The sequence below is a fragment of the Prunus dulcis genome, chromosome 7 (assembly GCF_902201215.1).
Source record: "Prunus dulcis chromosome 7, ALMONDv2, whole genome shotgun sequence".
Taxonomy (NCBI): domain Eukaryota; kingdom Viridiplantae; phylum Streptophyta; class Magnoliopsida; order Rosales; family Rosaceae; genus Prunus; species Prunus dulcis.
This window is the reverse complement of record NC_047656.1, coordinates 17,337,583-17,362,387: the sequence shown is the minus strand read 5'-3', so window position 1 is coordinate 17,362,387 and position 24,805 is coordinate 17,337,583. Positions and strand designations below refer to the sequence as shown.

The following is a 24,805-nucleotide window of genomic DNA, read 5'->3' as shown; positions in this document are numbered from 1 at the left end:
TAATATAATAAAATAGGCGGGAGGTGATACTGTAAATAAGTTGAAAATGCAGGGGTAATGTTGAAGTTGGCAGATGGGAACGCAAACTTGGACGTTACCAAGCGATGCAAAGAACACGTGTTTGAAATCTGAAACCGACGGGTGGTAAGGCCCACCGGGACAAATTTTTTTAAAAATAAACATCACGTAGACCTTGGAAGGTGGGAGGAACCCGCCGTTTAAAAACACCCATATATTCCTCGTGCTTTAACTCAAACACCAATAATAATTAAAAACCAATAAATAAACAACTAATATTTTATTAAATTAATAAGCAGAGATAAGCCTCTCTCTCTCTCTCTCTCTCTCTCTCAGAGGAAGATGTAGATAAAGCCATAAGGGGTGGAGAGAGAGGAGAGAGGGCTATAAGTCTTCTCTCAGTACATGAAGAAAAGGGTATAAAGAGAGCTTGTTTCAGCGCCAAGACTGATACTGCCATATTTGTCTGTCTTTATTTTTATATTTTTGCTTCTAGAAAAGGGTAAAAAAATTGGATTTTGAGTTGTGGGTTGTGTGATTGTGAATTGGGTCGGCGAGAATGTCGAGTTCATCGGAGACTCTGGAGGTTTCAGGGCAAAGAGGGTTGAGGATGGCGGAGAAGCCATCGAGCTTCACTCAGACTTGTAGCATGCTCTGCCAGTACCTCAAAGAGAAGGGCAGCTTTGGAGATCTGAGCCTTGACATGGCATGCAACATGCAACAATCCAACGGTAAGCACTTATTTTAGCTAGTCTTAATTCATGGGAGCTTATGCATCTGTGTTTGTTTGTTTGTTTGGTTGCTGAGAAAAGCAGAGGAAGAAAATGAATTTCATTTTTTAATCGTATCTCATGCGTGCGTATATATGTTTATTCATTTATTTTTCATATGATGGAAGTTGAATTTTGATTTCGATGTTTTTATTTCCCTTTTTTCCTTCTTTGTTCATTTAATTTTGTAAAGTTCTTTCTTATTTTTGTTGTTGAATTGGTTGTTGTTTTTGGAGATCCACGAAAATCTCGATTGAAATTGATTGATTCCGTTTAAATGGTTCAAGGATAGAAGAACGTGTCCTTTGTCTCCTCCTTAGAATAATCGTTGTTATCTTCACACTTGTTATGTATCTCGGATTGTGTCGGAGACTTAAATTTGTATTTCTAGTAGCTGCCCACCAAAGGATTTTAGAATTTTTCTTATTTAGTTCCTAAAATAGTATGTGATTCATTGAGCTGATGCTGCTACAGGGACAGGGACACCTGAGATGTTTCATCAGAAAGCCCTACCCGTGAATTTCTTTCCATTTATGGAAAACTCAAGGAACCTGCCAGCAACTCCTGGAGACTTTAAATCCATGGATTTGTTCCCTCAACAAGCTGGTTTTGGTTCCTCGGTTCCCAGAGGAGATGTTCCCAAGATGGCTGATTCTAGGTATGCCCAGATCCAGTTTCTGTAAATTTAAAGACATTGTTGGGTTCCCATAGCTAATACTTTGTCAGATTTTGGAAAGTGGAAATGGTATTTCTGGAAAATTTTAGCAGCAAATGATTTTGTTCAGTTTTTCACATGAACAAGTAGGAAATTATATATGTCTCTGTATGTTATACGTGATGTGTTTCTTTAGCTCATTATGGCTTGTTTATCATGTGTCAGTGTGAAGAAATCTGCCCCAGGAGAGCCTCAAAAGGCACAAATGACCATCTTCTATGGCGGACAAGTAATCGTGTTCGATGATTTTCCAGCAGACAAGGCAAAGGAAGTTATGCTCTTAGCAAGCAAGGAGGGTTCCCACAGCCAAGCCGCTCAGGCTTCTATTCCGGCCAAGAGTAACAATGTGTATGCCTCTCATTTGGGCAAGAATCCAATGAATTCCAGCAGTTCAGTTCCTCCAAGTGCTAACATGTTTCCCAAGTTTGGCAATCAAGTCATTCAGGAGGCCCCTAAGCCATCGCCTCAACCCATTGTTTGTGGTAATTTTCTTTTTCTGTGATCCCTGTGTCTCCATATCAAGAAGTGCCAAAAAAAATAAAAACATGCTTCTGATTAATGTTTTCCTTTTCGATTTGCAGATCTACCGATTGCAAGGAAAGCTTCACTTCACCGATTCCTGGAGAAGAGAAAGGATAGGTAAATACAAGAATTTTTTATCTTTCATCGTATCAAAATTACAAATCCATTAATCTCATTAGTGAATTACCAGTTTGTTTTATCATATTGAGATTGTTGCTCTCTACCAGAAGTGTGTAGGATAAATCTTTAGCAGTCAAAATCAATATACCTTTGTGCAACCTGTTTGCTATAGATTCTTATGGTCCAACTGATTGATCTTCTTTGCAATTTTTCTATTTACAGGATCAACAACAAAGCACCATACCAAACAAGCAGCCCTGCAGCCGGCCCGGCGAAGCCAGCTGAAGGAAAGTCATGGTTAGGCTTGGCTGCTCAACCAACCCAATGATATGAGCGCCAATACATATATATATATATATATATATATATGCATCCTTTAGGCTTATATTATAGTTCCAAGTCTGCTATCTTTTCACATTTGGTGGGCTAAGCCAAGAATTTCATGTAGCTCTATTTTTGTTTAATTGTAAGGCTTGGCTCAACTGAGCGGATGCCATAGAATGTGTACTAACTGTTGATTGATCTTTAGCTGCTGTTATTGTAATTAAGCTTTGAAGAAAAGGAATTCAATTAATGATAATCTTGAATTTATAATTAAGTCATGTCACCTCTTGTTTTTCTCTCTTGGTGGATGCAACTTGCAGCCATCATCTCCTATCCGATTAAAAAGCATGCTTTCCTTTAAGCACGTTCAACAATTATTTATTATATTATGTGGTCCTCCAAATCCTATCTTTTTCTTTTCCTCGGTAGAAATTTATGTGGCCCCTTTTCTTGTTGTGGGTTTGTTGTCCGACCAAATAAAGAACAGCATGTAGATTGTAAAAATGGGAAGTTATTTTTATCTCCATCTTTAACAAATGCAATATCCATGAAAGTTGTTGACGATATAAAAGATCTCATCAAAGATGCACTTTGACTTCTTGAAAAAGCATTGACCAACTACCTCAACTAACCACTTCTATCTTCTTTGATGCCATTTTCACTAGATTTATGCTCCCCCAATATGCTTAAAGATTCAAATGCAAGTTCAGAACCCTCACAAGAACGATGATCTTTTAACGGCAGAGAGTAACTTTAAGGATCATTAGTGTAAAAAATAATAATTTCGCAACCCTCATGACCATTTATGATAAAAAGCCTCAGAATAATAATGGGTTTTGCTCAGCTTATGCATACAACTTGCGCACAACCAGTTTCTGTGACGGCTAAAGCTCCAAAACAAAGACAGACAGGGAGGCCAAAATATTTTTGGGTTTTTCTGATATCTTCTACTTAAAAGCACAGCAGATTCAAACTTGTACACGGAAAAATGGCCTGATTTGTTTTCTTCTTTTTGGGCAGAAGAAAATCTAATGGTGGCTTCTTTGGCCTCTATCTATTCAACTTTCAAGACAAGTCAATACCAACCAATGGAAACAAAAGGTATGCAGTATAAATTAATAATGGCAGACACATGCTTTACAAGGCTCATGCATAAGGCACAACTAATATATAAATTAGTTTAGTAGGAAATATTAGGTCTACACTAGTCTATATTAGCCACAAGAAATGTTATAACACGTATTTTATTTATTAACACTAGACCCTAAAATATGAAAAGATCGACAATTTATAGTAAAACACGTAATTAAGTAACCTTATATATGTTGAAATATATATAAATAGATTATCTATATTATAACACGTAAATAAATATAGTTTAGATCCGAATATTTTTCGAGTGTCTTGTATTGGTTATGGCGAGCACTAAGCATCTTTTTACACCAAGCAAAGTTTGTAAACCAATGGTTTCATATGGTCACGTTGTTCACGTCCATTCCTTGTTTATTAATTTCTTGCAAGTGCATGAGTGGAGAGACATATCTTAGGTATTTGCCAAATTTAATTAATTGGGCATCACATGCTATGTTGAAGGTGGTGGGCAGGTGGGGTCGCCTCTCTTTTGACCCTTTCTTTTCTTTTGAAAACAAAAATTATGGTGATTGATTCTGTGAAATGCATATGTTTCACGCGTTTGCTTTACCCATTTTGCCACTTGGCATTTGTATACGGGGGTGCCTTTGGCAACTGGGTTCCCTCCTTTGCTCATGCTTATGGGGCACCCAATTCTCAGCCCAATAACTAGTTGGGTTGTCTTGGGTTTGGATAATTTTCGGCTTTGGCCCTAAAAAAACCTCAATTTTAGGATTTAAAATATCATTATTTTAATACGAAGCCGACTATACTAGTGTAGTGGTAAGGAGTTTTGTCTCCACTCAACTAATCCTAAGTTCGAGAACTGGCATTGTAAAGTGTGTGTGAGTTTGCATCCCCCTCCCCTCCCTAACTAACTTATGGTGTATATATTTGTAATTTGCACTGCATGACCAAATGCTCATATATTGGCTTTGCTTATGGGCTCATGTGAGATGCTCTAAATTATAATGGTATGAAATGGATTTCAAAGAGAGTTGGCTCTGGAACGATTCGTTTGCTTAGTTTCAAAGCCTGATATATGGTGCTGATGTGAAAAGAAAAAAAAGGCCACGGCCATTGGCCCATTGCAAAAGCAACAAAACAAAAGTTCACTGATGAGGGCTTGCTTTGTCGTCCATTCTATGAACCCAAAGCTTTGGCCCAATTAGATTTTAGATTTTACAATATGATCAAATGTGTTCGGATGCCAGGATCCAATTCAATGTACATATGATTGGATTGGATGATCGAATTTTTTGAAAACATAATAATCGCACAGATAATAGTATAGAATTCAATCAGATAGAAAATACCATTAAGTATGTTCTAAATAGACAAATAAATTTTAGAAAACAACACTACAGCATGAAGTTCAACATTTAAAGTTCAAGTTACATCCATTCCCTTATAAAATAAAATTTAAAAAAAAGCTAAAATCAAAATAAAACTTAGAAATCTAGAATTTTGTATGCTATATTAATATTTTTTTTTTAAAAGAATATCAACAAAATTGTGTTAGTGTGTTAGTGTAAATGTAACGTGAAAGGTGGTTTATATTTGAATACTAGAAAAGGCAAATATTTGCATTTATTTTTAAAAGGTTAGATTGATTCGGTTTGAATTGAATTTCAAACTCTAAATTCACTAACCAAACCAATCCAATCGATTTTTCAATTTTTTTAATTCAATCCAATCTGCCAATATTATTGAAACCAATAAAATTAAATTGAATTAATCGGTTTTGATGAATTAAATTGGATCTTGTACAACCTACTAGCAATGGTTTCGATAACAGCTGATACTCACTCGCCCAACTTATTTTAAATTTTTTTTGGAAAAAAATTGAAGTTAAGAAATTCGAATATAAAAATCAGCAGATATAATAAAGGCGCACACTTCCTTTACTCATTCTCATTTTCTCAATCAATTCCCATCTTTTTGCTTTTTCCTTCTCATCTTTCCCTCCTCTTCGAGAGGGTTTTTATTTTTTTTATTTTTCCTTTTTTTTTGGTTTTTCAATTTCGTTTTTTTTCATCTTCTTCCTCTCTTTTTCCCTGATTTAAAAAAAAAGAAAAAAGAAAAAAAATTCATCTTCGTCTTCGTGTGTCCCTGAAACCCTAACCCTAAAATTCCACAGCTGGTTATATAAAATCTCGGATTCTCCTGTGTCTCTTTGTGTTGTGTGAAGAAGAGGATGCAACAGCAGAGGCTCAAACAACAGCAAGCCATGATGCAGCAGTCGCTGTACCAACACCCTGCCATCTTAGCCGCTCCTCAGGTTATTATTTTCCCATTCTCTCTCTGTTTGAATAATTTTGTAGTTTAATTCTCGTCTACATGTCCATTTATTTTGTTGGAAATTTTTTATAGGTCAAAATTGATTTTTGATTTTAGTTAAACTGCAAAAATTTGACAAAATGTTGGTTTATTCCATTGTTAATATGTATTCGCGGGCATTTTTTGGTTGATCTGCGTATGATTTTCTTTTACGGTGATCCTAAGGATTGAATTTTTGGCAGAAATTTGTAATTTTTTGGGGGTTCTGCTACAGCTGGAATTATCTAAATTATTCCGCAGCTTATTTATCTTGTTGAAAGTGTTCGTGTTATGTTGTCTTGTTTTTCGGTATTTTTTTTATTATCCATGGAGGAATCACATCGTTATGCGTATAATATGACAAGCTCTACTGTTTGGAAACTTGTAGTTTGTCCTGCTTGTTATTGTTTCCTTGTTTTTATTATTATTCAACGAGGGAATGTAAAGTTTGCATAATGAACAGAAGGAACAAGATCAGTTTTGGTTTGATTACCATTCACCCTTAAGCAAAAACCTTAGTTACTATTACATACAATGGTTCTATGTGCTTCATCCTATTTTGAAAAAATAACAGGGTTGGCTTTTTTATGTTTTGGATATGTATTAAAGCTTATGTTAAGTCTCGGGAGAACTTGAAGATGAAGGGGTTTGTTATTATATCAATAGGTTTCCATCTTGTAGATTTATTCAATTGAAGACTGGTCTTCATTTTTTTGTTTCAACCATTTTGTTTGCATATGCATCTCGTTAAGTTTTTGTGAGGAGTGCAAATTCATTACTCTAGGTTTTTTTCTTCTTTTTTGCTTGTTTTTTTTACATTTTTATTTTGCAGATAGAGCCTATCTTGAGTGGAAATCTGCCTCCTGGGTTTGATTCAAGTACATGCCGCAGTGTGTGAGTGTTGTATAGATATTTTCCTTTTTTCCTTTTTTGTTTATTTTATTTTCACATCAAGGTTTCTTTGAACTGACTGAAAATAATTGTTTTCTTGCATGCGTATTTAGTTCTTGCATGCAAGTTTAGTTCATAAGTATGTACTGAGTCCTTGTATGTTTTGACACATCTATCATGTAGGCAGACTACATTTCTCAATCATGCTATTGAATTGTATGATATAATATTTTAATTCATGGGAAAATGCAGGTATGTTGGAAATATTCACCCACAGGTTACTGAACCCCTTCTTCAAGAAGTTTTCTCTAGTACTGGTCCGCTTGAAGGATGCAAACTCATAAGAAAAGATAAGGTGGAGTTTATTTTTGCCTATTTTGTTTGCCTTTCATTTGATGGGGAGGTTAGGACAGATGATAGAACATCTTAGTGCCACCAAAGATTCCATCTGTTTGTTGTGTTAAGCCCTATAGCCCTCACTCGCATTTATTTGGATTTTATTTTAGGAAAAGCTGTAGCTTCATATGATTAAATTCTGATAAAGATTTTGGTAATTTGTATTAGTGATCTATTAGATGTTCCTTCGTCAACTTTCTACTTACATGTTAGCTCCATTGTCTTCTCTATGCAGTCATCCTATGGATTTGTTGACTACTTTGATCGTAGGTCAGCTGCTTATGCTATTGTGACTCTCAATGGCAGGCATCTGTAAGTATAAATCTTAATAGAATCATGGTTGGCTCTCTTTTTGGGGAATCCTTTGTCTCAATATGCTTCTTATTCAGGTTTGGGCAGCCGATCAAAGTTAATTGGGCATATGCAAGTAGTCAGAGGGAGGATACATCAGGTTTGTATATGCATTAGTTTTCAGGGAGTGATGTGTTACTTTCAAATCTTTAATTTCTTATGCTACGTTATTTTGGCATGCAGGTCACTTTAATATTTTCGTTGGTGATCTTAGCCCTGAGGTTACTGATGCTACACTGTTTGCATGCTTTTCTGTTTATTCAAGTTGTTCGTAAGTTCCATTTTCTTGCTTTTGTCTCCAACAATTCTTGTTTTCCGTTATTCTATTGATGTCTTTTGGTTTATTGGGATTTTTTAAAACAGACTCACCTGTTTTAACTTTAATACAATTTGACCTGATTTCTATCACAGAGATGCTAGGGTTATGTGGGATCAGAAAACTGGGCGTTCAAGGGGTTTTGGGTTTGTTTCATTCAGAAGTCAGCAGGTACTAGAATTCTTAAGAATTCCTTTTTATAATTTTCTTTTTATTTTCCTTCTTGCTGGTTGGGGTCATTACATGATTGTGTCATTTGTTTGTTCTTTGGTTCAGGATGCCCAAAGTGCGATAAATGACTTAAATGGTAAGACAGTGTCCATTGTTTATTTCCTTATACGTGTTGCTTAGATTTTTGTTAATTTTGGAGCAGTGCTGGATCTCTTGTAGCTGTTGGTTTGTTAACTCTCTAACTGTTAAGTTGATATCTCAGGAAAATGGCTTGGAAGTAGACAAATTCGGTGTAATTGGGCCACAAAAGGTGCCACTTCCAATGATGACAAGCAGAGTTCTGATTCTAAAAGTGTTGTAGAGCTGACAAATGGAACATCAGGTGAGCTACCCCATTATTGATGAAACAAGTTTTTTATAGTTGTCTACGTAGTTAGTGGAAGTAAAATTGTTTCTGTCAAGTTGTCAACTTTTTTTTTTCTTCATTGTTTGTATCATTTATTTGGATGGTTGGTGTAGCTCTTGTGATTGTTGTTGAATTGTTGTTAGAAATCTATGGATGATGATGCTTGATATATGATCCTCACTGTCCTCTCTTTTTGCCATATTTGTATTCTCATCACGTTGAGCTTGCAATTTTTGTGCTTTTCCCTTGCAGAAGACGGTCAGGAGAAGCCTAATGAAGATGCTCCAGAGAACAATCCTCAGTATACTACAGTTTACGTGGGCAATCTGGCTCCAGAGGCAAGGATTTTTTTTTATTTTTTAAACTCATACATTAATATGTTTGGTCATTTGTCAATCTTACTGTGTAGCTGGTTCAGTGTTGAAACCGGCAAACAAACCAATTCTATAACGTCATAGATTAATTGGGTGTAGTGGTAAGATTTGTGGGCAATCAGCTCTGGTGAGCCTGGAACTCCTAAGTGGGCATAACAAATAATTGTATAAAATTTGTCAAATTTGCACAAGAAACAAAGAAAAATGTTTTAAATATTATTTACTATGAATCTGCAGGTTACTTCAGTTGACCTCCATCGTCATTTCCATTCCCTTGGTGCTGGAACTATTGAAGATGTCCGTGTGCAACGAGATAAAGGTTTTGGGTTTGTGAGATTCAGTACACATTCTGAAGCCGCTGTAGCTATCCAGTTGGGGAATGCTAGGTTTCTCTGTGGAAAACCAATTAAGGTATGCTATTGGTGAAGATTACAATTTAGTATAATCAACAACAATTGACTAAAAGAAGAAGCCATGTTGAAAAACTAAATATATACACCCAAAAATTTGTTTGTGACATTTATATTTTCTAATGATGATGTTGTCAAATGATCCTATATTTTTCTTTTTTGGTTACAGTGTTCATGGGGTAGCAAGCCTACTCCACCAGGAACAAGCTCTACCCCCCTTCCGCCGCCAGCTGCAGCTCAAATGCCAGGTTTCTCGGCTGCTGATCTTGCTGCCTATGAAAGACAAATGGCACTGAGCAAAATGGGTGGTGCACAAGCCCTCATGCTTCCACAGGGTCAGCATGCTCTGAAGGCAGCCATGGGAATGGGTGCTGGAGCTAGTCAGGCGATATACGACGGCGGCTTCCAGAATGTAGCAACAACCCAGCAACTCATGTACTACCAGTAATGATCAGTTAGAAGACCCCCATTATACCTCAGCACTGAGGAATAAATACTTTGAGAAAACTTGTAGGATATGTAACCGTTTTTCAGTTTCCTTATCTTTTTTTTTTGGGGTTAGTTTTTCATTGGTTAGATTGGCGTATCTCTATCACTTATACGTGATCTATGTATGGATACTGTGTTTTTCTATTTTTTACTTCTGGGGGTTTATGATCCGACTCAGATAAAGCATTATCTTATTTGCAGCTTTATGACCTAACGACCGATTATATTTAAAGCTTGTTTTTGGGTCTCCCCAGGCATTTTCTAGCAGTGTATTTTTGCCCATGGGTTGTTAACCATTTCCATCACCAGTAAAATGGTCCCAATGGACGACAGTGTCTTGATAGTTTGAAGAGCTCCGGTTGGTAGGACCACAAGATTTTTAGGATATGGGTGCTCTGTGTAGCTGGACAGTTCATTTTCGGTGGTCACTGTCTAATTTAGGTTAAAGTCTTCAATGGGGTCCACTCTGTCCGAGTGATGAGAAAGCTTTAAATGCTCCTTTCAATCCATTCCATTATGTATTGTACTAAGCACTAAGCAGCACTTTCGACAAAAAGATTCGTACCCCGTGTCCTCTGTTTAGAGATTACCAGATTTTGATCGTCACAAATTCAACAGAGGCTCTTAAGTTAACACTTTCTTTGTCGAATCACATCGCAATGATGTTTCCGGTCACCGCTTAAACGTAAACTTTAGAGACAGTCGTCTACAAACTCGAATGGATTAGAAATACGTTAAACAAAAGGACATCTAAATTGACTTAAGATTAAAGTTCAAACGCCACAACCCGCTGCAAAATTACTAGAATGAGATTATTATCTCATGTTATTCTGGGCTAGTATCTAATTACACTGGCATAAATCTTACATGAAACACTAAATCAGAAGTCGACCCTCCTTTCCACGTGTAACTGAAATCTAAGTATAGAATTGTTCTTTATTCTTAAAAAATGTTCCTGTTGTCATCACAGAATACAAAGGTCGATCGATTCCAACTTATAGCCAAAATTTTCCTTTTTTTTCTTTTCTTACTTTTTTTGGTTCTTAGGTAAACAAAAAGCAGATAGTTCTCATCTATATGTATTTAGTGTGAAGCCGCCTATGTACTGACAGTGCTAAATCACAAGAATCCCAGTTGAGAAGATCTGATCTCTTGAACAAGATGACCCTGAAACTTCCACAGATCTTAAAGCTTCTGATCTGCATCGTTCTTTGCTCTCATCCATCATCATCTGCGTTGCTCTGCATTCTGTGCTACAAAACGCACTCTCTCCTCTGTAAATCACACAGAAAAGAAAACATATATTAATCACAAACCCAACATCAACTTCAACAACAAAAAGCAACATGACGGGTTGAACCAAACATTTACAATGAAACATAAACAAGAAAAAGTAATTGTGGTTTTACCTGTACATGTATATGTCTTTGCCGTGGAGGTTTTTCTTGCACAAATGGCATGAACTGAGAAAATCCGAGGTGGGAAAAACAGAAGCAAGATTGTTATCATTACATGTCTGCAAATCATCCTCTACACGATGGTGCATGGAACTGGTTTTGCAGTCACCTTCATCATAGTAAACCCTAGTGAAAGACTTGTTGCGTCCACGCTGAGTCACATAAGTATAATTCTCCAAGCTATCTTCCTCAAACTCCGGGAGACCCCTGGTTGAAAACCCATCACAGTTTTGAGCAGAGCTTACAGGAATTGGCTCTGATTGGTTCAGGTTTTGACCACAAACCGCATACTTGGCCAAAATCTCACGTCCATTATGGCTCGACTTTTCCAAGGCAGCAACTATGCCCAACCCAACACCACCAAGATCATAATTCTTCAACCCTCTGGGGCTAGAAGATTGCATCTTGAGGTCCAATGGACTTCTTGGGCTTGTCGTGCCCATGTCGAAGAAAAACCCGGCACGGTTGCCGGAAACTAGCAATTCCGACAGCTTCCCGATCATTGGAAATGGCCTCTTGCCAAACTTCAACATAAAAATGAAATTGAAGCGGTTTGGAAATTGTCTCCTTAAGCTATTTTGCACAAAATGTGTGTTTTAGGGTCTTCAGTATATGAAGGAGGAGTGGGTAGGACTCAGCCCATGGTTTGGTTTGGAATTATATGGGTGATGATTGTTTTTCAAACACCCATGAAATCATTGAGTTGCTTTATCCTTTTTTTTTCTTTTTTTAATAAAATAAAAATAATTTTAAATTTATTATAAAACTGATTCCAATAAAAGGTCACTTGTCAATAGGCCAATTTTTTTAGAAAATGTCCTTTTCCAATTATTGGGGCCACATGCTTAGGGCTGTGGCCCACCATAAGATTCCTTGGGCATTTTCACCGTTGGACTCGTCGCACGTGTCGACGATCCAAGGCTATTGGGCATGGCAATTATTACTAAACCACTAAAGAGTTGAGTGAGCCCACTGAAAACTAAGGGCCCACTTCTGGCAGTGAAAGTGATGCGGGCCTGGTTTCTTGTTTGCAACACTAAATTACTAGAATACCCTTGCATTGTGATATTCCCATCGAAGGACAAAAATACATTTTGTTTTGAGCATTAGCTGTCTTCCATGTTTTATATTCTTAATTTTTAATTGGGCAAGTAAAACGTGTAGCTTTCATTTCATATGTAAATTTCGTGTTTCTTTGAGAAAAATAGAGGTGAGCATATGCTTTGAGTTAAAGTGGTAAGTAAATATTTTTTAAAAATTATGTTTAAACATGTTAGAAAAAGAAAATCTTAAAAGAAAAAAATTAATTTTATTATATCACAATTGAGTTAAATGGAGAATTAACTTATTAATATGTAGAATTTAAAAGAAATTATCACCATTTCATAGGCTTATTTTGTAGTATGTATTTTTACAAAAAAATACACTTAACTTTTAGTATTATATTAATTATGATCTTAGTTATTACCGTCTCCAAGATGTTTAAATAAAATAAAATATAAATTTGTCTTCAAATGTGTGCCAAGCTCCTATGGTTGGGATTCTGAAAATAAGTAAAGCTAATATTTTGAAATTTTTAAGAGATTTTTGTTTTGAAAAAAAAAATTTTGAGGTGAAATTATTTTATTTATATTTAGGGTAATGAAGTAGGTTTGGGGAACACCAATGGAATTGTACTAGAAGAAAGGGAAAGGCTTACTATTATATTAACTAGGACAATAAACAATACTGGTGTGCGTAATTGTATTGAATGTCAAACCCAATATGGGGATTTAACATTAGAGACGCTTTTGTCATAAGCAGAGAAAGCTCCAAAAACATCAATAAACCAGAAGGGTCCAGAAACCATAAGTGGATGTCTGTGATTAGACGGCTCAGGTGGAGCCACGTGGAGCTGAAGTTGTATATTATTGCCTGTAGCCGGAGTAAAACCGCAGTCGCCAGTCACAAAATTGACAATGACCTCAGAAAGAATCATTTTACAGGATGTTGATAACATTCAATTAATTACAATCCAAACCAAAAAATAAAAATAAAAGATTAATACACGCAATAGTCTAAGGACATGTTCGGAAGAATTTTTGGAATGATTAGAAGCGTTTCTAATTGCATTTGGCAAAGCAAGTTAAAAAAGTATTTATGAGTCATAAAAGTGTTTTTTGAAGAAGTACCTATGCGGTGCTTCTTTAGAAGGCACTTGAATTTCTCCACTATCATTTTTTTTAATACAATTTTTTTATGTTTGGAATAAGTTGTAAAAACTCTTTTGATTCTCTGTGTAGTTTTCATCTCTCATTTTGTGAGAGTTTTTCATCTCTCCTTTGTGAGAGCTTTTCATTTCTACTTTGTGAGAGCTTTTCATCTCTCCTTGTTTTTTTCAAGCTTTATCTCTTTTTTATTATTCTAAGTTTGCAATCTTAATTGGATGCTTATGCCAGAGTTTCTTCGATCTTGCCTGATCGTTGGTGGAGACATACCTGATTTTCTTAATTTTGATATTAGACCGCTCCGTTATTGTAATGGCTCTTTTGTGGCTAGTTTGTATTGGCCCTTTGTGGCTAGTGGCTTTTTTGACTCAATTATGAATGCAATCATAGAATTTCTAAAAAAAAAGAAGGCACTTGAATTTTTAACAAAAATTTCAACATTCTTCTAATAAAAGCGCTTATAAAGAAAATTGCTTCCTGTAAAAACAGTCACAACGGGCCTAAATTACTCTAATTTGAAAATCAAACTTCCGTGTAAAGGGACTTAAACACTCCCCAACAAACGTCTGCAACTTCAATTGTTTGTTTTTAATTGTTGGTGTGAGATGCAAGATGTTGACCGCCACCAATTAGTTTTACTTTCGCCTTAATGTTTGAAAGAGATCTAAACATTGTCTTTGTATGGACTTTGCTACTCTATTATTGTATAGACAAATTGATCAACATCATCACCTCTCTCAACTGACCTAAAGTGTATGGATCACATCAGAGCCCGGGCAAGGCCCATTTTGATGAATGGGCCGGACTCATACGCCCCAAGACATGTAAGACCGTGCTGACAGTCTATGTTTTTACTAAATAATGATTTCCAATTTATGCTTGATATAACAAACTAGAAACAGTTTAATCTTTATAATTACATGTTCCAAAAACTAACAAATTCGAGACGAAATTGATGTACGGGTCAACGTGAAGGACGATCCATGTTTGAGAAAAAAAAAAAATGGAGGAAATCTCATAGACGTTTTGCGATAAAAACCATATTGCTTAATATAAAACTAGTCTCTCTGCACACTCTTCCGAGCTTGCGAGAGGCTTTTTTAAAGAAAATTTAAATTTATTTTAGAATTAAAAAAGATAATAGATAGTTGTGTTCCATAAAAATAGGATCAATTATCTGAATTTTCTTTTAATTTTAATTTTTTTAATACGAAAAAGTGTGAATTTACCATATTATCCTCATTTAATTAATAATTTCAATTCTTAATGTTTGCATTAACAAAGGCAGTTTCTGGTATTTTGAATGTTTCACAATTCTCTGCCTTTTGCTTTATATATATATATATATATAGATGAAGTGATTAAGAATTTTATAATGTAGACCTTTGTATATTGGTGTTCACATCGTACTAGCGTTCTAGTTCTATAAGGCTTCATATAGCTTTTTCATATACAAGATTTTAACTTTGTTGGTAGTTCTCGATTGTTGGAACCAACATGGACTGTTTGATGGACACCATTTAACTGCTGTTTCCTTAAAAGAATTTATGTTCATTCGTGTATCTTTCTGATTGTGATGAAGGTGAGTTATACAACGAAATAAAAACATACCAGATAACTCTGAGTTTTGATATATAATCACACCTGGTATACATTTTGGATAACTTATCGGGTTTGGATAATCACACTTAGTATAGATTTTGGATAACTTATCCGGTTTTGATAAAGAATCACACTTGGTATAGAATTTGGATAACTAGAACTACGTCGGATTGATGATCACCTATCTGCTCTGCTCGGTTTGAACTTCAGAAAAGTTATCCATTCTGGATAAAATTTTGAGTAACACAAATTTATGATTATCCAAATTTGTTAAACCAGTCATTAATTCAATTCAACTCTTCTGACCAGAATAAAAGTTTGATTAGGATACTTGTTGGTCTCACTGATGCATATAAATAGAGCACACTTCTCTGATCATTCTCATATTGTGTTTTTCTTTGTTACTTCAACAATGGCGATCTCCAAGTTTGCATTTTGTTTTTGTTTATCGATAGCTATGCTTAGCTTGTACGCTAATGCCACCGAAGTTTCACACGATGGAAGAGCCATCACCATTGATGGTAAACGAAGACTTTTGCTATCCGGTTCAATTCACTATCCTCGAAGCACATCAGGGGTAAATTTTTTTCTTAGTAAAATACGATTCAGTGTTTCTAATGTGTTTTTCTGTAATCAAATTAACTCATTGATATGTTGTGCACATGCAGATGTGGCCAGACTTGATTAGGAAGTCAAAGGAGGGTGGACTAGATGCCATTGAGACGTATGTCTTTTGGAATGTGCATGAACCAGTTCGTCGCCAGTATGATTTTACTGGTAATCTCGACCTTGTCAGGTTTCTCAAAACCGTTCAAGACGAAGGACTTTATGCTGTTCTTCGTATCGGTCCATACGTTTGTGCTGAATGGAACTATGGGTACATGTTCTGTCAAAATTTTCTGTTTCATATTCTTTTACACTAGTTTTTGTCCTAAACACAATCTGATTGTTTGCATCTTATCAACAGAGGATTTCCTGTTTGGTTGCATAATCTGCCTGGATGTGAGATTCGAACTGCTAATGATGTTTACATGGTAATTTCAATGACTTTCATTTTATGTCACCTAAATTCTAGTATTATGTTAACAAAACAAGTCAAAACCTTTAACCTTGTTTGTTCTTTTTTGCAGAGTGAGATGAAGAATTTTACCACCTTGATCGTTAATATGATGAAAAAGGAGAAACTTTTTGCATCCCAAGGTGGCCCAATTATTATTGCTCAGGTATATACATATAAATACAATTGTTTTGAATTTATTCATATATTATACAGAAATATATATTTATTGTAATAATCTAAATTTGTTATTATTATTTTTAGATTGAGAATGAATATGGCAATGTGCAATCATACTATGGAGATGCTGGCAAAGCATATATGAACTGGTGCTCAAATTTTGCCCAATCTCTTGACATTGGAGTTCCATGGATTATGTGCCAACAAAGTGATGCTCCCCAACCAATGGTAAAATTTGCTCCCTCTCTTTTTTTCTTCTAAATTATTTATATTAATTTGGTTATGTATGATTAATTTTTTAATTCAATTCTTTATTATCAGATAAACACATGCAATGGCTGGTACTGTGATAATTTCAAACCAAATAATGACAATAGCCCTAAAATGTGGACTGAGAATTGGACTGGCTGGTAAGTTTTTGAAACTTACATTTATATAATGCATAATTCATATAATGCAATGGCTGGTAACTTTTTTTTCTTTTTTTTTTTAAATTATTTCTTTTGGTAAAGTTTTCCTAAATTTATATAATGCATAATTCAGGTTCAAGAGCTGGGGTGGTAGAGACCCACTTAGGACCGCTGAGGATCTTGCCTTCTCTGTTGCAAGATTTTTCCAGACCGGAGGAACTTTCCAGAATTATTACATGGTTAGTACATTGATTATTTTAAGATTATTCATCGGATATATATTGTTTCATGTAAAACACTTTTTCTAACTGTTATGTATCTCTGTGTTTGTGTCTGTCTATCCTTAGTATCATGGTGGAACAAACTTCGGTCGAACAGCAGCTGCATATATTACCACAACTTATGATTATGATGCTCCTCTTGATGAATACGGTAAGCGAATTGTCGAATTCATGTTCTACACAGTTCTTAATAGTCCTGGCTTTATGATTTCATACATATTTTTTGGTCCTTTTACAGGTAACTTGAACCAACCTAAATGGGGGCATTTGAAGCAACTTCATGAGATTCTGAAATCAATGGAGTATACTCTCACCCATGGCAATATTACCACCATCGATTTTGGAAACTCTGTTTCAGTAAGTTTATGATTTTGGATTGATTTACTAATTGATGTTTTATAGACTTCAAAATTGGCACAGTTGACTCATTTTTTGTATAAATATTTATGTATTTTAGGCCACAATGTATGCAACAAATGATTCAGCAAGCTGCTTTTTTGGCAATGCAAATTCCAGCACTGATCATACAATCACTTTCCAAGAAAACAAATACACCATTCCTGCTTGGTCTGTTAGCATTCTTCCTGATTGCAAAACTGAAGGATATAACACTGCAAAGGTATGCACTAATTATTTCTCAAAATTGCTTCATATATATGAATTATTTTATTAATTTGTTTTTTACCCTTTTTTTTAGGTGAACACACAAACATCAGTTAAGGTGAAAATGGTGAACAAGGCTGAGGATGAACCTGAATCTCTTGGCTGGCTGTGGAGGCCTGAAAACATTGATGACACAAGTCTTCAAGGAAAGGGAGAAGTTACTGCAAATAAACTCATGGATCAGAAGGAGGTTGCAGCTGATGCTAGTGATTACCTTTGGTACATGACAAGGTACTATTAAATGTTTTAATTATTTTTTGTATCTTTTTTTTTAAATTCCAGGTGTACCTATATAATAAGTTTTTTTAACTTGGATTTTGAGCAGTGTTTATCTCAACAAAGACGATCCAATCTGGAGTGGGAACATGACTCTAAAGATCAATGCCACTGGTTTTATCCTTCATGCATATGTTAATGGAGAATATCTTGGTAAGATATTGGAATCTGATTTGTTAATGTATCTTAACTACTTACTTATAGCTTTGTTTGCTTGTGTTAATTTTTATTTTATTTTTCTAACCTCGGTAAATATAGGTTCTGAATGGGCTAAATACAATTACTACAATTATGTTTTTGAGAAAAATGTCAAGTTAAACCCCGGAAAGAACGTGATTTCCTTGCTGAGTGCCACCGTTGGATTTCCGGTTCGTATTAACTGCATTCTTGTTTTAAGATCAATTAGGTGGTTGTGATTAGTTATATCAGTTTTAATTTATTTTAAATTTGTGGGTTATGATCAGAACTATGGAGGTGGATTTGAAGTGATAAATACTGGAGTTCCTGGTCCTGTTGTTTTGGTGGGACAAAATGGTGATGAAATGGTGATCAAGGATTTATCAGCACACAAATGGTCATACGAGGTTGGGCTACATGGCTTGAAGAACCAGCTCTTTAGCACCGATTCTCGTTACGCTGCTAAATGGTCAGCCGAGAACCTACCAATTAACAGGATGATGACATGGTACAAGGTAAGTAAACCCAAATGTTATAAACATTAAGCTTGTTTTAATTACTCAGTAACACTTTAAGCAATATAATAATATTTGGTTATGTTTGCTTTGTTTCAGACAACTTTCAAAGCTCCTCTGGGAACTGATCCAGTTGTTGTGGACCTGCAAGGGTTAGGGAAGGGCCATGCTTGGGTCAATGGCAATAGCCTTGGGAGATATTGGCCAAGCTATTTGGCTGAGGAAGATGGTTGTAGCCTTGAAGCTTGTGACTACCGTGGCTCATACGATAACAACAAGTGTGTCTTCAATTGTGGCAAACCTACTCAGAGATGGTAATTACCAACATTTTTCTTTGGCGGCTCATCAAATGTTTTTGCTTGTTTATCTTAAATCACGATTTTAATTATATGTTTATTGTGTTTAAGGTATCATGTTCCGCGATCGTTTATGCAAGACGGTGAGAACACTCTGGTTTTGTTTGAGGAATTTGGTGGCAACCCATCTCTTGTGAATTTCCAAACCGTCACAACTGGAACAGTGTGTGCAAATGCCTACGAGAAGCACACATTGGAATTGGCATGCCAAGGTCGTCCAATTTCATCAATCAAGTTTGCTAGTTTTGGCAACCCACAAGGCAGATGTGGATCATTTGAGAAAGGAAGCTGTGATGCCAATAATGTATTGTCTATCATTCAAACTGTAAGTATTAATTATTTTTCTTCCCCAATCATTTGTTGTAAAATTCAAGTTGCATTTCCTTCTTAATTATGTATATAAATATGTAACCTCCTTTTTTTAAATGTGATTTTATAGGAATGTGTGGGCAAGGAGAAGTGCTCGATCGATGTTTCAGAGAGCAAACTTGGATCAGCAAATTGTGGTGCTTCTGTGAAGAGGCTGGCTGTGGAAGCTGTTTGCTAGGGTTATAGGGTTTTTTTAGATTAGAAAAGTTAGGTTTTATCTTAATTATTGTATTATTATGAGGTCAATTTGGTAGTAACCAAAGCTTTAATTAGGGGTAGGTTAGGTTGGTTGCAATCATTTTCTAGTTAGAGTTCAAGGCACTTTAACTTTTTTATCTATCAATAAATTTCTTAGTTTCCTTAATGTTCATTACTTCTATCCAGTTGTGCATGATGGTTTTTTTTTTTTTGATGATAAGCGATAGAATATTATTGATGTGAAAAAGTAATATAAGAAGTTTGAACTCGTATCAAGGGCCAAAGAAATTCCTTGGTCACGAATTACAATCTTCGTACAATATATCAGAAATAAAATCAGGAGGTTCCTCGAACCAGTATAAAGAACCCCCAATATGCAAGGCAAAACGAGCTAAACGATGAGCCACACCATTAGCAGTACGACGAATATGGGTAAAACCTTCCCCAGTGATCTGTGTCAGCAAGCTCTTAGTATCCTCCACCACAGGTCCTAGAACGTACCTATCTATGGAATGATTTCGAGTGCATGATGGTTATACATTAGAATTCAAACACATCATATAATAGAAGTTCATTCCATTTAAAATGGTAAGAAATTAAGTTATCATAAACAATTTCACACGTACTATAATTTTTTGATCCTAATGTGAAGTAAGTCTTTGTATCCTATTCTATTGTCGAAATTAACTATTTAGAAATCAACAAATCCTCAACTATTTAGAAATCAACAAATCCTCTGTTTTCATCTTTTTCTTCTTGTGAATTAACTGAGACGAATGAATTTTTACCATAAAATGAAATCTTCTCGGGCCACCCTTGTTATTTTAAGAAATGTGCATTAATTTGAATGAAATAATACACTAGCTAGGTTTAGAAAAAGGACTAGTAGGATAGTGCAATAAGCATGCACGTGGTAATTGATAGGTGGCCCCCTTCCATTCACTTGTTGTGTGGATCCTCTGGATTTGGATTGGGATATTTAGAATCATGCTTGTTTAAAACGTGAGTGCAATATTCTATTCCAATATTATTATTATTATACTCTAGATAATGGAGAGTTAGTAGGTCTTTTCGTTGGAACTATATTTTTTATGGTGGTTGTTCGTTCTTGAAGAAAAAAATAAAAAAAGAAGTTGAAATGAATAAAATTTCCACTCAATTAACCACCGAATAAATACATTTAGTTACAAAAATCTATACGAGTCCAATTGTGTTGTTTGTACCAATTGTATGAACAATGAATGCAAATCTAGGATGGCTTCCACAAAAATTGGTTCATCCATAATCGGGTTACGTAATCAAGCTTCGAGAAACTAAAACTTTCCGGAGCTCCAACCCGTATGAAAAAAAAATTAAAAATTATACTTTTTAATTTTTAATTTTTATCTCAATTAGACTGTGTACGTGTACGTCTTTGGAAATTCCAATTTTAGAAATTCCAGAGGAAAGACCCCTGAGCCGGTGTAACGCCGTCCAAGTTCTCTTCCGCGTAGTAATCAACGCCCGTCGTTGGCTCTGTCGTTGCTGGACTGAAAAACTGCCCGTTCAGCTCATCAAATCCCGGAAACAACCCGTATTCCGTTGCGTAATTACCCGACCCGAACGACCTAAAAAGATCCGAAAACGAATCGTTTTGAGTCACTTGAAAATCACTGTCCATCAGGACGGTTCCACTCCCCTCCGACACCGACGGGGATGGAGACTGAGACTGAGACTCCGTCTGCAACTCCGACATCGAATGATCCGAGTGGTGCTGGGTTGTCTGAGGCTCCGAATTTGCAAACCTGGCCGCCTCGGCCTGGATCTCTGCCGGGCTGAGCGTCCGACCGCCCGAAATATCGGGCGGGTTGTCGGGGAAATTAAACTTGGCTGTGCGGCCGCGCAGGCAGAAAAGCGCGGCGTCGAAAGCGCGAGCCGCCTTCTCGGCGGAGTCGTAGGAGCCGAGCCAGATTCGCTCGCGGCTGTTGGGTAGGCGGATTTCGGATACCCATTTGCCCCACTTGCGCTTCCGTACTCCCTTGTACTTGAAGTCGTTTCGCTCCGAGGGCTTCCCGATGGTCTGCTGCTGCTTCACCATGGACGACGAAGAAGACGACTCCGTTTCGTAATAGTAGAAAATGGATTTGACTGAGTTGTGTTGAGTGATGTTTTGTTGTGGGTTTTGTTATTAACTTGTATGCATCTGAGAATGGAATTTGCGGCTCTGCGATATATATATGTGGGTTTTGGGGTTGGGGCTTGGCCCCTGGGAAGGCAACGGGTTTTTTCGACTGATGACTGTGGAAGGTCAACACTGCAGAGGCGCGTAAGCTGGGTTGCTACAATTGTCAAAAAGGTGGACACGTGGCTACTTCAGAGAGTGGTGTTAGGAGAGATTACGCGGGGGAAGAGTAATATGGGATTCAAGCACGTGTGTTGTTCATTCCTCATGTTCCCTTTGTTAGAAAAATAAATAAATTTATAAACAAGGGAAGAGTAACGCCCCAACTTGAATCTTATACTTATAATAATGTGTTTAGAATAAAACCCAAGTGGATATATACTTTTAAATCTTCTATCTAGAGTTCAAGATTCATCTTGGATGACAAATTTTTAGCTCAAAGTCACAATTGGTTCCATGGGTTTTTTTCTTAGTTTTCAAAATCTTAAATATTAAGCTTAAATTTGAGGTTCAAGGTCCTATGTTGGGGATTTAGTGCTTGAATTTTTGTTTATAGATTTTAATGTTTGAGATTTCAAGTCCTGAGTTTATATTTTAAATTTATATGTAAATTATGAGTCGAATGTCAAAAGCTTAAAAATGAGAACTTTAATTCACAAAATAGAACCAAGCCAATTGCATAAATGAAATATAAATAATCCTAAACTTCAATTTGATAACTCTCATTTCATTGTATAGATGCTCATTCTCAAATTTATGTGTGAGTCAACCAATGAATATTTTTTCTTTTTCAAAGGACAACCAACGGGATATTCATTCCATGGGAATGATCAATGATGTGATCATATTCCTCTGAACCAAATATTCACCAACTACTTCATTTCATTGCGAATGAATCACCGATCATATATTGACAGGACGAATGATAAATTTGTTACTCTAAACTTCTATAGGCTCTAAAAGAGCAAAAAAAACTTATATGTAATGGGGATAATATTGTTTTGTTATCTCCAATTAATAACAGAATGATAAGTATAAAATTTATTCTACATGTCATTACGTTATTAGCTAAAAATAACAAAAAATGTTATTTCCGTTACATAAGAGTTTCTCCCCTCAAAAGAATGAGAGGATTCTAAATGTATATTATAAATTAATGTAAAAAAGGCAAAAGTAAGATACTACTAATTATTAACTAATTGAAATGCAAAGTAGACAAGTCCAAAACCATGACCTCCCCCACCACCTAGTAAACCTCGTCAACTGGGTCAACCCATCCCCATCAAATTCGCAAGTACAGACAGATATAGATGCGCCATCTCAAACATAAGCACCAAATATTATTCGTACATGATCAGCGAAAGGAAAATAAAGAAAAACAAGAAAGAAATATATATTCAACAACGCGTAGATACTCTAGTAAGTTTGTCTTACATAATGCAAATGACCTAACTAATATTGCGTCATCCAGATCCACGCCCATGCCATGCCTGTCCTCTTCCTTCTTCGATGCTTCATATGTTATACGTCGAGATGTTCATGTTGTATTCAATCCCCTACATTTTAAACAATCAAAATCATATGTACTTTAGTTTATGTTACAACAATGATTCATATCGAAAGTTGTTTCGTCGTTTAAAATGTGTAGAACGACGCAGATCGTTAAATTAAACTAAAATAAATATATGGACAATCAAATGGCTAAAACTAATAAATAATTTCGATTACTGAATATGCATATATGACTGTGTTTGGAAATGGAGGGTAAAATTATGAAAGTTGTTTCTTTCTGCATTTACCAACATGATATTCCGTAGATGGGCATGGCTGAAGTCAAGTGCTTATCATCTGGCCAAATTATCAATCAAAGAAGAAAACAAAACACAGTCAACTTTGGCAAACGTGCCTTTTGATTTGATTATAACACCATCTCACTAGTTAAGCTTAGCCGCCCACATGAAAGTAAGCTTTTACAATCACTAGAACCTAAAGTATGCGGTTAAGAGGATTTACAATCATAAGTTTTCATGTCAAATCTAAAGTAAGTTTTCTAGTGCTTAAATTTTGACTTCAAGTATGTGATTGGAGGTGAGTTTTCTCACTTCCTCACTAAATTTTATCTAAGGAGGTGATTTAGGGAGTCCATTGTAAACGCTATAAATCTTAAACTCAAATTTGAGGTTACATGTCTAGTGCTTGAGTTTTTGTTCATTGGTTCTATGTTTGAGATCCCAAATTCAGGATTTTATATTTAGATTATAAGTCGAATGTCAAATACTTAAAATTTGGACTTGTACTCTAGATCCAGTCGATTGCATAGATGAAATGAGTATTTTCTTAACTTTTAATTTGGAAATGCTCATTTTATTATATAGATACTCTATTTTTAATGTTGGAAGAGATTTCAAATTAGAATCCCCTTTAAAAAAAATCATGAATACTTTTTTTAAGGAGAACAAAGGGATATTCATTTCATAGGAATGAATGATTTGGCTATATTCCTCCGAACCAAACAATCTATATAAGGGATATTCATTTCATAGGAATGAATGGCTTTACTAATCCATAATCGAAATTAAAATAAGGAGTTGAATTCATATTACGGATACTCATGTGTTTACTTCTAAGAGTATTTCCACCCATTTGCCATGGCAAAAGGCAATGGGAGGCAATTGATGTTACTATTTACATGAATAGTGCATGCCATATCAATTTTTTTTGTTGGTTTTCCATCCATTGTCATGACAACCCAAGGGCAACCACTATTCACATGAGATATGAGGTGAGATATTTGTATAGAGTTTTAGTGTGGGAAGTGAAGAATATGGCTAGGTATTTATTTTTTAAAAATTTTAAAATTTTGGTCTTTTTTAATTGTATTTTATTCAATTTTTTTGTTATTTAAATTGGCTGCTGATATCACAATGACTTCAGCATTAGGTCATCTTATCTAGGCACCAGCCCAGGCAAGTGTTGCCTTTGGGCTTGCCCAGATTGGTGGAGACTAGCTCTTGCCCTAGCAAGACTTGGGTGCTAGAAACACATTTGGGGGCCTCCCAATGGAAATGCTTTAATTCTTTGAAGACTAAGTAACCCATTAGGAATTCATATTTTTTACTTATTATATCGTCACACAAATTTTAAAATTCCTAATTTGTCAGATACTTTAACCC

The 24,805-nt window shown here is 35.6% G+C and overlaps 5 protein-coding genes across 5 annotated transcripts; 3 read left to right on the top strand and 2 right to left on the bottom strand.

Annotated features, from left to right (window-relative positions):
- The first annotated feature begins 253 nt into the window (after window positions 1-253).
- Window positions 254-2,747, top strand: LOC117636073 (protein TIFY 10A). The gene is made up of 5 exons (XM_034370513.1): window positions 254-749; window positions 1,263-1,446; window positions 1,669-1,985; window positions 2,085-2,142; window positions 2,368-2,747. The coding sequence occupies exons 1-5, from the start codon at window positions 578-580 to the stop codon at window positions 2,471-2,473; spliced, it is 837 nt and encodes a 278-aa protein (XP_034226404.1). The 5' UTR covers window positions 254-577; the 3' UTR covers window positions 2,474-2,747.
- A 2,783-nt stretch (window positions 2,748-5,530) lies between these two features.
- LOC117635746 (oligouridylate-binding protein 1-like) lies at window positions 5,531-9,971 on the top strand. The gene is made up of 12 exons (XM_034370101.1): window positions 5,531-5,881; window positions 6,752-6,813; window positions 7,063-7,165; window positions 7,442-7,518; window positions 7,596-7,657; window positions 7,741-7,828; window positions 7,969-8,044; window positions 8,150-8,180; window positions 8,307-8,426; window positions 8,703-8,788; window positions 9,062-9,235; window positions 9,404-9,971. The coding sequence occupies exons 1-12, from the start codon at window positions 5,798-5,800 to the stop codon at window positions 9,680-9,682; spliced, it is 1,242 nt and encodes a 413-aa protein (XP_034225992.1). The 5' UTR covers window positions 5,531-5,797; the 3' UTR covers window positions 9,683-9,971.
- Window positions 9,972-10,457: 486 nt separating this feature from the next.
- Window positions 10,458-11,839, bottom strand: LOC117635747 (FCS-Like Zinc finger 13-like). Its single transcript, XM_034370102.1, has 2 exons — window positions 11,133-11,839; window positions 10,458-10,997 (listed from the first exon to the last, which is right to left on the bottom strand). Exons 1-2 carry the CDS (start codon window positions 11,711-11,713, stop codon window positions 10,838-10,840), a joined length of 741 nt encoding a protein of 246 aa, XP_034225993.1. The 5' UTR covers window positions 11,714-11,839; the 3' UTR covers window positions 10,458-10,837.
- A 3,560-nt stretch (window positions 11,840-15,399) lies between these two features.
- LOC117635744 (beta-galactosidase 15) lies at window positions 15,400-19,643 on the top strand. The gene is made up of 17 exons (XM_034370100.1): window positions 15,400-15,566; window positions 15,658-15,866; window positions 15,957-16,023; window positions 16,120-16,212; window positions 16,311-16,454; window positions 16,548-16,636; window positions 16,770-16,875; window positions 16,984-17,068; window positions 17,156-17,274; window positions 17,375-17,536; window positions 17,615-17,811; window positions 17,906-18,009; window positions 18,115-18,224; window positions 18,321-18,548; window positions 18,648-18,862; window positions 18,956-19,229; window positions 19,344-19,643. The coding sequence occupies exons 1-17, from the start codon at window positions 15,402-15,404 to the stop codon at window positions 19,449-19,451; spliced, it is 2,475 nt and encodes an 824-aa protein (XP_034225991.1). The 5' UTR covers window positions 15,400-15,401; the 3' UTR covers window positions 19,452-19,643.
- A 961-nt stretch (window positions 19,644-20,604) lies between these two features.
- On the bottom strand, window positions 20,605-21,723 carry LOC117634602 (ethylene-responsive transcription factor ERF017). Its single transcript, XM_034368768.1, has one exon. It carries the CDS (start codon window positions 21,546-21,548, stop codon window positions 20,901-20,903), a length of 648 nt encoding a protein of 215 aa, XP_034224659.1. The 5' UTR covers window positions 21,549-21,723; the 3' UTR covers window positions 20,605-20,900.
- Window positions 21,724-24,805: the final 3,082 nt, after the last annotated feature.

What these genes read in the sequence shown, in the direction of transcription:
- LOC117634602 (XM_034368768.1), bottom strand. Translation starts at nt 21,548, where the DNA reads ATGGTGAAGCAGCAGCAGACCATCGGGAAGCCCTCGGAGCGAAACGAC.
- LOC117635746 (XM_034370101.1), top strand. Translation starts at nt 5,798, where the DNA reads ATGCAACAGCAGAGGCTCAAACAACAGCAAGCCATGATGCAGCAGTCG. An exon ending in AACTCATAAGAAAAGATAAG is followed by an intron (nt 7,166 to 7,441) that starts GTGGAGTTTATT and finishes TTCTCTATGCAG; the next exon opens with TCATCCTATGGATTTGTTGA. An exon ending in TCAGAGGGAGGATACATCAG is followed by an intron (nt 7,658 to 7,740) that starts GTTTGTATATGC and finishes TTTGGCATGCAG; the next exon opens with GTCACTTTAATATTTTCGTT.
- LOC117635747 (XM_034370102.1), bottom strand. Translation starts at nt 11,713, where the DNA reads ATGTTGAAGTTTGGCAAGAGGCCATTTCCAATGATCGGGAAGCTGTCG. An exon ending in AAAGACATATACATGTACAG is followed by an intron (nt 10,998 to 11,132) that starts GTAAAACCACAA and finishes TGTGATTTACAG; the next exon opens with AGGAGAGAGTGCGTTTTGTA.
- LOC117635744 (XM_034370100.1), top strand. Translation starts at nt 15,402, where the DNA reads ATGGCGATCTCCAAGTTTGCATTTTGTTTTTGTTTATCGATAGCTATG. An exon ending in TGTTAATGGAGAATATCTTG is followed by an intron (nt 18,010 to 18,114) that starts GTAAGATATTGG and finishes CGGTAAATATAG; the next exon opens with GTTCTGAATGGGCTAAATAC. An exon ending in TATTGTCTATCATTCAAACT is followed by an intron (nt 19,230 to 19,343) that starts GTAAGTATTAAT and finishes GTGATTTTATAG; the next exon opens with GAATGTGTGGGCAAGGAGAA.
- LOC117636073 (XM_034370513.1), top strand. Translation starts at nt 578, where the DNA reads ATGTCGAGTTCATCGGAGACTCTGGAGGTTTCAGGGCAAAGAGGGTTG. An exon ending in CCCAAGATGGCTGATTCTAG is followed by an intron (nt 1,447 to 1,668) that starts GTATGCCCAGAT and finishes ATCATGTGTCAG; the next exon opens with TGTGAAGAAATCTGCCCCAG. An exon ending in CTGGAGAAGAGAAAGGATAG is followed by an intron (nt 2,143 to 2,367) that starts GTAAATACAAGA and finishes TTCTATTTACAG; the next exon opens with GATCAACAACAAAGCACCAT.